The sequence below is a fragment of the Malurus melanocephalus genome, unplaced genomic scaffold (assembly GCF_030028575.1).
Source record: "Malurus melanocephalus ecotype Western Australia unplaced genomic scaffold, MMel_1.1 scaffold_165, whole genome shotgun sequence".
NCBI lineage: Eukaryota > Metazoa > Chordata > Aves > Passeriformes > Maluridae > Malurus > Malurus melanocephalus.
The window spans coordinates 928,658-943,401 of record NW_026623397.1 but is presented as its reverse complement, the minus strand read 5'-3'; the positions used below and the strand labels follow the sequence as shown (position 1 = coordinate 943,401).

Below are 14,744 nucleotides of genomic sequence, written 5' to 3'. Positions count from 1 at the left end.
GCATGATTGGATGAGGATGAGTACTTCCTTTTTCATCAGTAAATAGATGAAAGAGGAAGGTTTCATCATCTACAGCCTTCAGATTCTTGCTCTTAATAGAGAGTCCTTTTTATAGTCCAATTAAAAGAGGGGAGACAGGGTGGGTTTGGATGCAGGCTGTGTGCTAATGTGAGGTTTGAAAAGTGTGGTGGGGGTAGCCAAAGCTTATTCCTGAAGTGGGACTGATAGGAAAATGTGGGAAATACCTTCAGGAGCTTTTACATGCTGGAATTTCTGTCATTACAACCCCCYAAACACACACAGCTTCTTGACCTCAGCTTAACTGCTGCTGCTAGGATTAGCCCAGGGAAAGGTTTAGAAATACATTCTCTGTGTTTTATAATGGTGATGTCAGAGCTCACCCGCACACTAAGCTGGATGTAAAGCTGCTCAGGAAAAATCTGAGCTTGGAATCTTTCCAGAGGAAGGAGCTAGCAGGGCTGTGTGAACACTGAGAACTAAACACATTGGCCACCAAGAAGGTGTTTTGGCACAGAAAGCTCAGCAGAAAGCCTGCTTGTAGTGGAAAGATAAAAGCATCTGCAGCTGGAGGCGTGTTCCCCTTCCAGATGTGGCTGGTGAGGGCTGGGCACGCATTTGGGACAGGCTGGTGTTGGGTTGTCGGGGGATGGAGTGTTTGGGRTGCAGAGGGCCATTATGAGCTGATGGGCTCACAGAGGTGTCTGGTGGCAAGGGGGAAGCTGGAACCAGTCCTGTGTTGGTCCAGGCTGCTTGTGAGCCCTGAGTTGAGACTGGCTCAAGGAGCAGCTGTGGTTTCTTCTGGCCTTCAGAAAGTGCTTGGGACCAGAGAAAGGCACAACTCTCACTGCAAGGAAATGGCAGGGGTGCGTGGAGGTGGTGTCCAAGCAGCAGAGTGAAACTCTGTTCCTCCCTAGACTGCCATACTGAGATATATTGCCACTCACAGCTTTTTCTTGGCCCCTCTGTGTTTAACCTGGTGCTCATGGCCTTTCAGAAATGCCCCTGTGTGATTTGCACCTGCACACCACCTCCCTAGCAGGGTTGGCAGGGCTTTTTCCTATTGGCATGTGCTTGTGGTTGGGAAACTGAGGCAGAGATGTAGCAGATTTCCCTTTCTTTATGCCCCCTGAGGTACCAGCCTGCCCATCGATGGTGGCCAATGTGGTCTCTGAAGTTGTGGCTCAGGGATGAGCAGCAGCTCCTGCAGCACCAAGCAGAGGAGTGAGCTGACAGCAGACAGAGCTGGCTGATGGGCTTGTGACACGCTGCTGTGGGGGACCCTGCAGAGTGGCTCTCCCCAGGTCACCTCTGCTGGCCAGGCTTGCACTGTTTGGTTGTTCTCTAATGGGCCTCGTGCTCTTGGGCAGAGCTGGCAAATATGTCCTCTCTGTAACACTACCTTCTCTTCTGTTTAGCTAAAATTTAGCTTTGGCATCCTGAAAGCTTCTTAACAGGATCATTTAGTGCTGTTTTTTATCTGCTAACCTGGTAGGTGATGTTTCCATGGTACGGGCAGCAGTTTTATGGGGGGAGAAGGCTCCTTTTTACTTGGTTGCTGCTCCTTGACTCTGTGGGAGCTGGTGTTAAGAAAGCCTCCCCTTTGGCTTCAAGGTGATTGAAGTGTGTTTGTGTGTTGTTTTCTGGGGCATGAAAGAGTCATGAGGTTTAGCAACATTTCAGCTCTCCTTTCCTGCAGTGGCTGTGGAGTGTTTGCTTGCCTTCCTGTCTTGGCCAAAGAGTCATTGCACAGAAACCTCTGGTGCAATGCTCTTTCCTGATGGCTTGATGTGAAGAGCTGCCTTGCAGGTGGCTTCATGCACTAATTTTCCCTGTCTTTGTGCTTCCCTGGTGTGGATAAGTTGCCCTAACTCACGCCTGTGCTGCCCCTGTGCTTGGCTTCTCTTCTAGAGATKTGGCCTCTTGTTTTCTCCCTTGTCTTTCTGTATTTGCCATTTCCCCTTTTGTRTCTGGCTAGGAGACCAAGGGTCTGAGAGAGACCCTCTCCTTCACCAGAGGGAGTAGAGAAAATGGTCTTGGTTGGGGTTTCAGCTGTCAGTCAATTTACATATCATTGGTTTGCCAYTGAAATTGGTTGGATTCTTCTCCCCTGCTTGGGAAAGAGGAAAGGAAATACTCACTGTCTGATCAGTAGGGGAACATGGGGGCTGAGTGAGGCATTTCTAACCAAAATATGGGTGAGGGATCAAGGCCAAGAAATGGTCGTCTATCTGAAGTCTATGAACAACAGTTACATCTTTGTCTTCTTCCTCCCCCTTCAGATCACGGACAGAACTGAGTCRCTGAACCGCTCGATACAGAAAAGGTATTTCCAGGGTTGGTCTCAGAGTAAAGCGGGTCGCTTCCTGCAAATGGAGATGGTCAGCGGGTGCTGCTGGGGGAAGGGTGGGAATGGCAGGCTGCCTGTGGCCCTCAAAGTCCTCCCTTCTGCCTGAGGCRCTGGGGGAGCTCCTGAATCCTCCTCTCTGTTGTGCAGTAACAGCATAAAGAAGAGTCAGCCTCCCCTGCCCGTGTCCAAGATTGATGACAGGCTGGAGCAGTACACACAGGCCATTGAGGTGGGTTGCTGTGTTGTCTCTGCCCCCACCCTGCAAGGAGCCCTCCTTGCTGATATTGCCCTCCCACCGCTCCTCTTAGCCTTGCCGCCTGTGAGGTGACAACTAAATTGTCTTCCCTTGGATGGGAGCACTCCTCACCCCTGTCTGTGTCTCCCTCCTTATCATAAAGTAGGTTTCTTTAGCAACCTGTCCCATCCTTGTATCCTCATGTTCTCTGCCTAAAGAATGGGAGTATCTGACAGGAGCTGGTAGGACTCTATAAATCTCCTTTTACAGCCCCTGCTCTCCAAGGACCCTCCAGTTACAGAGGTTGAAAACAATCAAGAGACACACTCTGATGGCGAACTGTCTCCATTTCTTTTCCAGACCTCCACAAAGGCTCCAAAATCTGGCCGGCAGCCCTCTCTTGACCTTCCCAGCATGAGCATGATGGTAGCCAGCACAAAAAGCCTCTGGGAGACCGGGGAGGTCACAGCTCAATCTGCTGTGAAGCCCTCAGCCTGCAAGGTGCGTCCCTTGGAGAGCTTGGCTTGCTCGTGCTGGAGGCAGGAGCTGGCCCCTGGGCACCATGTGCATTATCCTTGCTTATCCTGTTGGTACCTCTTGTTTGTGGGGCCTACAAGCTCCACAGCCATCTGTATTAGAGATCTTCCATTATGTTGTAAGGCCTTGTACCTTGGAGATGGTTCTGTGGTGGTGCATGTAGGAAAACCTCTGTGAGGCTGGCTGAGGCTCTGATTTGAGATGGGAATAAAATCAGCTGGTGGGGAGAATGTCRCCTGCAGGGGCTTGGGCTGAGCTCCAGTTGTCAAGCATGAAGTTATATCTCGTACATCTCGTACCAAGGTGATTAATCTTGTGAACTCAGAGAATATTATGTATTGCTCTCAGCGATTTCACTTTCTGGTTGTTGTGGGTGGGGCTGGTTCTGTAGCATGTTGGTTGCATATCTGTGTCCATGGGAGCAGAATTCCTTACAGTAGAGAAGCCTCGATGTTAACAKTTCCTAAATAGTTAACAAACTTAAGAAAATAAACATTTTGGATGTAATTCAGACCCTTGTGGAAGAGAGTGATAGGAAAACATAGGATACACTGGGAACAGGAAGATRTTTTCACAGTCATGGCTTTTAGCTGCAGCTGTTACAGGTCAGATGATGTGATATTTTAAATTAAATAAAGGAAGTCAGATGTGTGGGTTGGAAATGTATGTGAACAAAGATGCATTCAGCAGCATTAGCAGTGAAGGGTAATGGGAACATAATTTTTTCAGGATATCGTGGCTGGAGACATTGTGGGCAAAAGAAGCCTTTGGGAACAGAAGGGCACTCCCAAACCCGAGAGCAGTATCAAGGTGAGTTAGCATCTGTGTGTATGAGAGCATTCATTCTGTTGGCAGAGAAAAGGGCTGCTGGCTGGGCTGAATGTGTTATGAAGATGATGTTCTATAGGGACAAGAGCTGCCTGTATCTGTTGCTGCAAATGCACACTTAGGAGCTCTTCCTGACAGCGAGCTGCTTTTGGCTCAGCTCTGGTGAGAATGGGGGCAAAAATACTTWTATATCCAGTAATGCTGAAGGGTCTCTTGAATAGCATGTTGTTCTCAGCCCATGAGTTAGGAGTCCCAGCCTTCTAGGCTCAAATGGAACTGCAAATCTGAGTAACTTTGCTCTGGTTATGCTTTTTTTAGCATTGAGAGTAAACAAAATGTGCTAAACTAAGTGAACTGAACCTAAGACAGTATCACTTGCAGATGGATCTGGGGTTTTATGGGAATGTTTGTGGAAATGTCTTTTAAAATGCAGCAAGCAGCTACTGCTCAAACTGTCTGTGCTGGGAGAGGAAGATCAAAGATCAAAGTATCTCGTCAGTTCTTGTGTTGAAACTGCCAATATCTGGTAAATCAGTCTCTTACCATGGATAAAAACAACCTTGGGGGTCTGGGCTCTTAGATGAGCCCTCCCTCACAATGCCTGTGTTGCATCTTTTTCCTGTTGCATATCCTGTGCTTGTTGTGTTACCTGTCCTTATGGAAAGTGGTCATGGATCTGTGCAGAGAGTTTGTGTGGAAGGGGCGAGAAGGGAGTGCAGAACAGGCTGTTTCCAAGCTCTCTGGGATTAAAGGCAACTGCATCATGTGCTCCTCTGGCTTCAGTTATTTGATTTTTGACTGCCTGTTTAACAGAGAAAAATGCTAACTTTGGCTCTTTCTTTGTCTCCTGTTCAGTCCGTTCCTTCTGGCAAAAAGTAYAAGTTCGTTGCAACAGGCCATGGCCAGTACAAGAAGGTGTTGATAGATGATGCTGCAGAGCAATAGTGTATCTGGAGAACTCATTAACCAGGTAGGTGGGATCTGTACGGTGTATGGAGCTCCTGGGCTGTTGTGGTGGGGTGCTGGGGCTGTTTCTGCCAGCAGCACTCGGGGTGAGTTGGAAGGTGCTGTATGGGAACAGCTGGAGCTTTGCTTCTGGGCTGGAAYGGAGGGGGTGCATAGCAGGGGTTTGTTTTGGTCTCTGCCTTTCTGCTGCTGCTGGGGAGCTGGACACCTCAGTTGTTTAAATCTGCAGGGTAAGCCCCTGAGCTGCTGCTGTTTGGGTGAAGATGTGTTTGCCTTTGCTAGTTCAAAGGAACAGCCTCTCTCTGCCCTCTTTCCTTATGCTCTCTTAAGTTGCAAGGAGCAGATAGCTGAAGGTCATTCTGGCTGAGCATGGGGGCCGATGTACTTCTGAAATTCAAATGTTCCCGGGGTCCAATTCCCAGATTTACTGAATTAATCAGGGAGAAAACTTCTAATGACTTCAGTAACCTCTTGGAACCGGTCTTTATAAGGATGTAGCAKGAAGGATGTGAACATCTGCTGTGCTGGGTAGACCAACAGAGCAGAAAGGACTGTTCTCCGATGTGCAGCAAGGGGAAGGCAGAGCTGGGCCACTGCCTCTGTGCTCTCTGAAATAGTCTTTGGATCTCATGCTCCTGTTGTGCTTGTGCTCATAGATATCCTGGTGTTATCTTGAGTGGATGATAGGGGAGGGTGGCAATAAGGMGGAATGGTGTAGAGGGGGGTGATAACTGGTTGGATTCAACTGGGCAGCATCTGGCACAATGAGTGGAGAGGAAGTTGAGGGTGAAAACAAGCTCATTTTCTTATTTTCCTGCTATAAAAAAGAAGCTTTATTTCATTGCCAAGGTTAAAATAGCTCTGCCTGCTACAAAACACCTTTTGTTTCTGAATTCTTTTGGGGCCTGTGTTCCTTCTTTTCCCTCCCCCCCACCTTCAAGGAGCTGGCTTCTGAGTGTTGCATATTGTTTGTTTAGGTCTGTTTTTTCCTTTTGTAGTGCCCATTTAGAGGAGATGCCCTTCTGAATGCTGCTTTGAAATGGTTATCAGTACAAGCCCAAGACTGCCCAAAGCCATGTTTTTAGCCCATAGAACTTGTGTCCTCAGCTCGCTTCTCTCCCTCTGACTTTCAGAAACCTATTGTAAGGTCTCTCTTTTGATCAGTCTTCTTTTTCCTGAAGTCTGTTTCAGTGCACCAGGTGGGAACCTACTGAGCTTCAGTTTTCTACAGCAAACAGGTTTTGCTGTGTTGTCAGCAGGTTTTGTTTGCCCTACCCAAGTTCCTCTGAGCAGCTCAATTGAAAGTGCCTTTGGCTCTGGTCTTTGTCCAGCATCCTTTTTTGAAAGGCAGGCACTGTCCTGGGGTGTCCTCTAGGATCCACCCAGCACTCCAAACAGCCATGGCACAATGCTGTTCCCCTATGGGTTCATTCACATGTTTGGGGTTTTCTTGTTACTGTGAATATCAGAATGACTGTGATCGCTGAAGGATCTCGGCTTATTTTTTTGCTGTCTGTTTTGTGTGCCGTGAGCTCCCTCTGCACCCCCTGGACTACATGTATCCTTTTCCCCTGCCACTGGATCGCTCTCGTGGCCTTTTTGCTCCCAAACCCTTCTGGCTCACCCCTGTCACTTGCTTTACACCACYTTATCAGCTTTCTTTCTAGTTGCTTAAACACAGGTGTGGTTTTTGCTCCTCCCCTCCATTCCTGAGCTGCAGGACCTTGCTGCAGGCTGTGGAGCAAGGGCTGTTCTGGAAGTGTCAATTTGGGCTCTTGGCAGCTGCCTGATGCTGTTTGGCACTGACAAATAACCAAACTGTGCCCAGARGTGTTCACCTTCTCTTAATGACTTCCAGTGCACAGCCATGGGTGGAAATCTGTTGCCTCCTTGGGTGTGTCCCCTTCTTTGTGATGCTCTCATGTCAGGGTCGTGCCACTGTGTGTCTCTGCCCTTTGCTTTTGGGGTAAAAAGACTGAACCATGCACTCTGACTTTCTCTCTGCTTCCTTCTGCTTGTGTGAATTGCTCTCCCCAGTGGCATTTCTCCATCCTTCATCCACGTGCAGTGGGGCTGGGGTGTGGATTGCAGCCTGGTTGGGTGCCTGGCAGATCCAAAACCTAAGCCTGAGATGAGGGTTGCTGGTTTGTCCTTGCTGCAGGAGAAAAGCTGCTTTACAGCACAAGCACTCCTTAAACACCTTCTCTGGCCAGATTCACTCAGCCTCCCCARTGTAATCGATGTTGGCTGTGCTGCTTCATGCTAATACTGGGCTCTTGTGCATGCAGACCTCTGTGCAGAGGTTTCCATCCTGCAGTAAGGTGCCATTTATCACTCYATGGTAAGGCCATCTTTATCTGCATTACGTGTTTTTTTTGCTGCACTCTTTAAATTTTTATGTTTGTGCTGCTTACGAGGATCTTTTATCTGTAGCCTTCTCTCACAGCAATGTTAAATTATCCTGCAGAGGCTTACCTAGGATCCACTTGTGATTGCTAGCAAATTTCCAAGCTCTTTTTACCTTTTTCTTTGAAAACTGAGGGTTTGATGGATTCCACACTTGAGATAATTAGGTTATTTTGCCTACTCATTTTTYTGCCCTCTCACTAGGGAAGGGGTTACAAAATAGAGATAAGGCCAGCAAAGTGAAAACTTTAAGTGAAGGTTTGTTAACTGAACTGCTCTCATAGCATCACTGCAAAATAGGAAGATTTCAAAAAAGGCAAAAAGAGGCTCTTTGTTTTGTTTCTAAGCCTGCGTTTGCAGTTTGGCTTGAGGAAATTTTGGTCAATTCCATATCCTCTGCACATGAAAGAGGAAACTCTCTACACAACCCTTTATATTCTATTTGGACTAAACATGGCAATCCTATATTAGCTGTGTAGGAACACCCCAGCATATGACTGAGTCCCTTGTGAAACAGAAATAGTTGATCTCCAAGCTTTCAGGGTTACAAGCTTCCAAGCCTGCTGGCAGTGGAAGTGCAGAGGGTGACTGTAATACTGGAAAGCACAGTTGTCTCTGTGGATAGGCAGAGTGGGGGATTTTCCTTTAAATACCCTTTTTTGCAGGGCACCAGGGACAAGCAGGAATGCAACTGTCACGATGTTTGCCCTGAGAATTAGACTACATGAGGTTGGCAGAACCCCTCAGAAACCAGCACCTTGTTAAATACAGAATTGGCTMTCTCCATGCTAAAGCAGTTGTGGAAAAAACATGGTAAAATACATAACAGAACTTGATAACTGAAACAAAATTATCTTTCTGTGCATTATTATTTAGTAGACTGGCCTAGGAGAATGTCAAATGATGCCTGTTTTGGTAGGCAGAGGAACTGCTTTGTGGGAGCRGGATATATCTTATCCTATCTCTTGTCTGAGCCTTGCATGAAAGGATGAGTTTCCATTTTGTTCTCAGCAAATGGAGATTTCAGTAGAGAAGATAGTTTATATGTATCCTCTTTGAGTTTGGTTTCTAAGGCTCCCCAGAGATATGGAGCAACCCAGATTCCTTCAYCTCATCTGCAACTGCTTCTGTTTCTAGGATCTATCTTTGTCTTCGATAAATGCAACAAAAAAAACCCTCAGATTCCATTATCCTCCTCTAAACCAGTCTCTTTTTTCTGTAGGCAGCTCATCCTCTTCACTGTGTGCCTTCCTCCCTTCATTCTGTTACTGCAYCCAGTGATTGTTGTTGACTCTTTTTAAAACAAGTGCATGTTTGTTTTCCCATGACCTGTGGATGTGGCAGTTATGCATTTAAGCTGTTAAACCTATGGAGAGATCCCTTAAACTTGCAGCATGGGGCTGCTGGCTCAGAGGGGTTTTGTTTCATTTCCTTTTTTCCTTATGCTTGTCTCCACTGGGCARTAAACTTGGTCACAGGTGCCCTGCAGGAACCTCCAGAGGTGTGGAGCTGCCTGGCCTCAGTTGACTGACCATCCTGATGCCGTTCTGTTAAAGTTCTTGGAGTGCTCCTCGGCCCCTTTGGGTCGGAAGAGGCTCAGCTCAAACATGGTGCTCATCTTTGTCATGGGTTTGGCAGCCAGTTCCTTCAGTTTCCGGGCGTCAAAACGTGGCTTGTGTAGAAGGATGGGCAAACGGCGGGGAAGAGAGAAGCTTTCTTGCTTCCGTGRCAGCTTCTCTTCTGCTTGCTGCTTCCTCTCCTTGGGGAGTGTCACCTGGTATAAAATGGCATCCCACATTCTCATGGCTCTTGATTTAACCAGCAGGCAGTCTTGCTTGACGACTGCTTGAGCAGTGTCCTCTTTATTCCCTTCCTCCTGTCCTGCCTTTTCTGGCTTGGACTCTGGGAAGCTGGTGGCTTCTGGCTGCACCATCAAGTGCTTCTTGAGGCGATGCCAGCCGCTGGCACCRCTTCCAGGAGGTTTTGCTGCTTCTCCTGACGATGGTGCCGGCTCTGCCTTGGGGGGATGGCTGGTGTTGGGTGAGCTGGGGGTCAGCTGGGGTTTGGTGTTGTGTTCTGCCATGGTGTCTGTGGAGGTGGAGCTGCTACCAGCAGCYTGTGCTGGAGCTGCTGTCGCTGGGTGTGCTTTCCTCCAGGGAGTGCTGGATGCCAATGGTTTTTGGATGTCTCTGTCTTGCTTGGGTAATTCAGGAGCTGTCTCTGATGCAGATTTTTTGGTGTCACTTCCATGGGTTGTAGGCTTATTGGTGTGGGCATCAGAGGTGCTGGGCGTTTCAGTAGGAGCAGGCTTGGGAGCTTGATCAGGAGGCTCTGTCTCCGCAGCAGGAAGGAAGGGAGGTTCCAGCAAGGGTGCCGTGACCTTGCTGTCTTTAAGTGAGGTGCGTGTCTGCTCTGGAGATGGTTCAGAGCTGTTTATTTGAGGTGCTGGGGAAGAAGGCCTTTTGTCTTCGTGGCTGACAGTTCCTTGGGTCRGGTTTGGTGTGGGAGTCTTAGCCCTGGGTGGTTTGACACTGTGGAAGTGAGCGTTCACCTTGGTGACATAGGTAACCTCTGGCATCCCTTCTTGACTGGGTGTACTGGAAGGAGGAGGCTGGGGGAAAATGGATACTGAAGGGTTGGATGGAGAAGGAAGGTGGGAGCCCGTGCCTTCAGGCTGCTGGGGAGTCTCAGGAGCTCCTGGTTTGTGCAGCAGGGGCATGGCCGAGGAGGTTGTGAGCCTGACGTGCTCGGCGATGCGCCGCTGCTCGGTGACCTTCAGCGCAAAAGGCTTCCCCTTGCGGAAAGGGGAGGGGGCRCGGTGGGTGACGGGCCTGATGGAGAGGTGGGGTGGCAGGGGGACACAGGGGGGTGCTGTGCTTTCAGGGGGCTCTGCTGGGGTAGCGCTCTCAGCGTGCTCCTGGTCGGGGCTGGCTTCGTTCACGGGTGAAAGGCTGGAGCGGAAGGACTTGCTCTGCTCTGAGGGGAGGAGGGCGTTCTTCCTCGCTGCCTTCTTCAGCAGCCGCTGCAGCCGCAGGTTGTCCTTGCCAGGCTTTGGCAGGGTGGGAGGGGGAGAAAGGGGGTGGTGGATGGGAACAGGCTGGGTGGAGGATGATACTGTTATCAGCATTGTCATTTCCTGCAAGAAAAGACCAAGTTTAGAGTTGGTGTGGGCTTAGCCCTGGGCTCGATATTTATGCACAAGCCTTCTTGTTCCTCTCTCTAAAAGCTGTGAGCATGGAGTCAATATTGTGGGAGAAGAGCATCAGTCTTGGYTTTGTTACTCTCCTGAGGTAACCTCAGCCACTCTTAAGGGTGGGTGTGGCACGGCAAGAGATGTCCTGGGGGAAGCTGTATTGCCAAACCTGGAGCCCTTCCACTCCTGGCATTAGCCCACAATATTCAGTGAGAGCTYCTTGGGACCCCAGATGTTCGTGTCTTGGCAAGTCCTGGTGGGATTTGGAAGGAAATGTCAAGGGAAACATAGTGGGTTTGAAATTTTGAAGCTTTGAAACATCTCCAGAGGCAAAACCCAGGAATGTTTCATGGCTTTCCAAATTTTGGTTATTAATACTCTGATACAATGTTACAYAGAACAGAACAGCCATAAACTACATGTGTCATTTGAATCAAAGTCAACACTGGCCTTGATTCATTTCAGCTGGCATGAAGACTCCCCTGTGAAATGCAGAGCTTCTCCAAAGCTCTGTTTATCAGTGAGGAAGTGCTTTGTCACAGTGCTGGCTCTGGCTGGCCTTTTCTTGCTGCATGAAGCACAGGGACAACATTTTCCTCCAAGATAAAACCAAGTTTTCWCCTTCYCTTGGGAAGCTTTACCACTGCCTTGCCTTTGTCACTCATTGTTGAGTGAAGCTGAAATGGCTTGTGCTGTGGGTCAGGTCTTACCTCCCATGGCCATTGCAGACCTTTGGCCAATCCTGGGCTGCTCCTGCAGGGATTCATGGCTGCTTTTCCTGTTCTGTTTTGCTAACTCATCGCCACCTCTTTTCTGGTGAGCCCTGGTCAGTGGAGCTCAGTGATTGCTGAGCACCGTGGAGCTGAGGGTCTGTGTTGGGGATAGCAGGATTGAACTAGTCTCAGTTCTCTCTGGAGTTCTCTTCCTGAGCAAGCTGTGGAGCTCCAAAGAGCCTCTGACCTGCAGTGACTCTTTGGCAGCCCCAGGAAGGAAATCTGACTCTATCCKGTCTCTTGCTCACCGCAGAGTTGCTGAGTTTTGCTATGAAATGAGGCGTAAATCACTGAGCCCCTTAATCCTGGTGCTGGATGCAACTGAGCATCCTGAAAGCAGGAAGAGGAGGGCAGGGTGATGTCAGGCTTGCCCAGGGGGGCTCTTTATTTCATGGCTTGTGCTCCCTTCCTGGTGGCTCCCAGCCTGCTCTGGTTAGTGTGGGTGTGTAACATGATACCTACCGTGCGGGGAAAACCATCCTGAACAGAACTCTCCAAAGTGCACGACAGCTATTTGTGCTCGAGTGCCCAGGGCTGGCTCTGGGCTTGCAGTGCTGCTGTCAGCATTGGGCTGGGAAGGGGATCCACACCCAGCAGGCAGGTGGGGTGTCTGCCAAAACTTGTTGGGGATGGGGGGAGAAGGATGACTTCTTTTTTTAAAAGGCAGCAGTAAACAAAAGCACTGAAGAGGTGGCATGTTGAGCTCAAAAGCTTCAAGGTCAAGCCCTCACCATGGTGGATGAGCTGTCCTCCAGAACAGAGGTGGTGGGCAGGGTATAGGCAGTGCCAAGCAAGTGCTGCACTCAGTACCAGAGAGACATGGATCTGAGGAGGATCACAAAAATTATCAGAGGGATGGAATGCTTCTGTGAGGACAGACTTGAGAGTTAGAGTTGTTYAGCCTGGAAAAGAGAGGACCATGAGGACACTTTAYCTGTCCYCATCTTTCTTACAAGTCCTGKTTACAAGTTAAAARGCCACAATRTTCTAGTAGGGTGTGTTGTAATRGGACAAAGGATAAAGGTTTGAAAKGAAAAGAGGGTAGATTCAGGCTAGATATAAGGAAGAARTTTTCTTATGCTGAGGGTGGTGAAACACTGGAACAGGTTTTGTAGGGAGGTGGTGCATGGAAACATTCCAGGTCAGGCTGGGTGGGGGTCTGAGCAGCCTGATTTAGTTGCAGATGTCCCTGCTYGTTGCATGGGTGTTGGATTAGGTGACCTTTAAAGGTCCCTTTCAACTAAAGGTCCCATTCAAGCTATTTTATCATTCCATGATTTASTTCAGCTGTAGGCATGAGAGACCTTCTGTTTCTGTGAGGGGGCTTGGAGGGGATTTGTGTCAGCTGGGGGWGACAACTGTTGGGCATTCCCAGTGTCTTATCAGCTTCATTCCTTAGGTACAGGGCTGTGATTAGGATTTGTCTCTTACAGTATCTCCTGGAATAAAGCAAGTCTGCACTGTCCCCAAAAAAGGCTGAGAGCCCAATCCTTTATCATATACCTGCTTTCCTCCCCAACCTCATGGGTATCTTAGATTCTCCTGGATCAGAAAGCCAAAATGTCTCAGTTGAAGGGACATGTATGTACTTTTGTGTGACWGTACTCTCTTTGTTTGTGTAGGAATTGGTAATTGCTTATGAGTTTTTTTGTGCCTTCTTTTTTTTTTTAATCTGCTGAAGGGTGAGCAAATAAATGCAACTAATGGTAGGATTTATTGTGGAATGACTTCATCTGCTCCTGTTTAATGTGGTCCCATGGACAGCCTGTACTACAAGATGAGCTATGATCCAGCAACACTGTTAAACCAGATTTATAAGGCTGACCTGCTTCAGGCTTGTGTAGGGAATACTAAAGAGGCAGGGCAATGAACTTCCCARCTACTGAGCAGCTCTTTGAGTGTTTTCCTTGTCCTATGGACTGCTGCACTCCAGAAAAATGAAGCTTCTCACCTGAGTCAGAGAAGGATCTTGCTGCAAACAAAGCCAGATGCTACTGAGGAGGGCATGGGGGCTCCCAGAATGGAAAGTTTAATATGCACAAGGCAGGAAAATTTTCCCTCTGCTCTCAGAGTCTGAGTCTGCTTTGTGCTGTAAAACCTCAAGACTTGTTGCTCTTTCGATAATCTGTGCTCTTAAAAATTACTCTTACTGCTATCTCAGCATTCCATCTGACTGGAAACCTGCTGTGCTGTGGGTCTTGGAGACCTTATGGGTGGTAACTTCCATGGCACATGGCTGTATTGGAATCTGTGTGCTTGACTAATGGAGCAGTGAGATGCTGAGAGACAGCAAAAGGAAAGCAGYTCTTAATTTGTTTGTCTTCCCTGTCATGCATGGCTTTGAGTCTCCTTCAGAGCTTTGCATGCTCAGGAGAAATACTGCAATAAGGAASATTTGTCTTCCCCCTTGCCACCTAATGAAGCAGAAGTAAAGGGAYAGACTGACTTGTCTTACTGCCAGTGGAAAGGCTGGACCTGAAAACCCCAGGGACAGCAGGGCAAGTACTGCCTGAGAAACTTGKGTGGGTTTGTGATAAGCTAGAAGGWACTGGACMTRGAAATTGAGAGGCTTTTAAAGGGTTAAGTTTTCCTTCTGCTGGGTGAGTTTCCATGGGTGGATGGGTGCTCACCCACTCTTGGACCCTAACTGCTCTCCTGACTTGGCTCCATTTGCAGTCAGCCCCAAATTGGGAATAGTGGGGAGAGTGTCAGCAGGCAGGAGTCATTTATCAAGTGATGGAAAAGTCATCTGTGTGCTGGAGTCCCTYGGCTGCACCAGCTGTCGTGCGTGGAGCAGATGGAGAGCTGCAGGAACCCAACACCGCTGCAGATGGTCCCAAACAGAGCTGTGGCTGCTGGGGGCTGTGGGAACACTCTGCTTGAGTGGCTTTCTTGGGYTTGGGAGGAAACCTGCTAATCTCCTCCTCGGGGTGGGACACGGCGTGGCAGGAGTGCGGCCGTGACCTCTGCCGGGCATGCAGCCCTCGGCATCTCCTCTGCCATGACTATTGACACACCTTGCGTGCTTCACTTATGCCACAGCCCTAAGGGCTGCTTCACAGGGCTCTGTGAAAATGGGTGGGAGAAACCCACCTGTATTTGCTAGAGAAGATACAGCCCCTGTTCAGCCCAGGGTATTGCTCATGAGAGGCCAAATGGGATCCATAACCGTGTTGTTTTCTTCTCTTGCAGCTGAGCTTGGTCCTGGCTCAATGCAACCCTCCACGCCACTATTTCCTCTGCTCCACAGAAGATAATTGAAGGATGTTTCTCTTCTCCTGACTGCTGTCAGTTGCTTTGGGTACAGCCTGACCCCTCTTGGGGTATGTGCAATGCCCCACACTGCCTCTTGATGGATGAAAGGAACTAGATCAGCTGGCAAAACTCATCCCTGTTTAAACTTTCTATGTGACTCTTCGACTTTTTTTTTTTTTTTTT

General features: G+C 48.7%; 2 protein-coding genes across 4 annotated transcripts in view; one reads left to right on the top strand and one right to left on the bottom strand.

The window, feature by feature from the left end:
* The window catches only part of LSP1 (lymphocyte specific protein 1), a 46,347-nt gene extending 31,609 nt beyond the window's left edge, over positions 1 to 14,738 (top strand). For all 3 annotated transcript variants that reach the window (XM_057372158.1, XM_057372160.1, XM_057372159.1), the window contains exons 6-11: positions 2,301 to 2,344; positions 2,516 to 2,597; positions 2,964 to 3,104; positions 3,870 to 3,950; positions 4,824 to 4,938; positions 14,499 to 14,738. In XM_057372158.1, the coding sequence (XP_057228141.1) occupies positions 2,301 to 2,344; positions 2,516 to 2,597; positions 2,964 to 3,104; positions 3,870 to 3,950; positions 4,824 to 4,913 (438 nt within the window). In that variant the 3' untranslated portion in view covers positions 4,914 to 4,938; positions 14,499 to 14,738. The remainder of the gene's footprint in view (positions 1 to 2,300; positions 2,345 to 2,515; positions 2,598 to 2,963; positions 3,105 to 3,869; positions 3,951 to 4,823; positions 4,939 to 14,498) is intronic.
* Positions 8,396 to 11,198, bottom strand: PRR33 (proline rich 33). Its single transcript, XM_057372179.1, has 2 exons — positions 11,175 to 11,198; positions 8,396 to 10,476 (listed from the first exon to the last, which is right to left on the bottom strand). Exons 1-2 carry the CDS (start codon positions 11,196 to 11,198, stop codon positions 8,860 to 8,862), a joined length of 1,641 nt encoding a protein of 546 aa, XP_057228162.1. The 3' UTR covers positions 8,396 to 8,859.
* Positions 14,739 to 14,744: the final 6 nt, after the last annotated feature.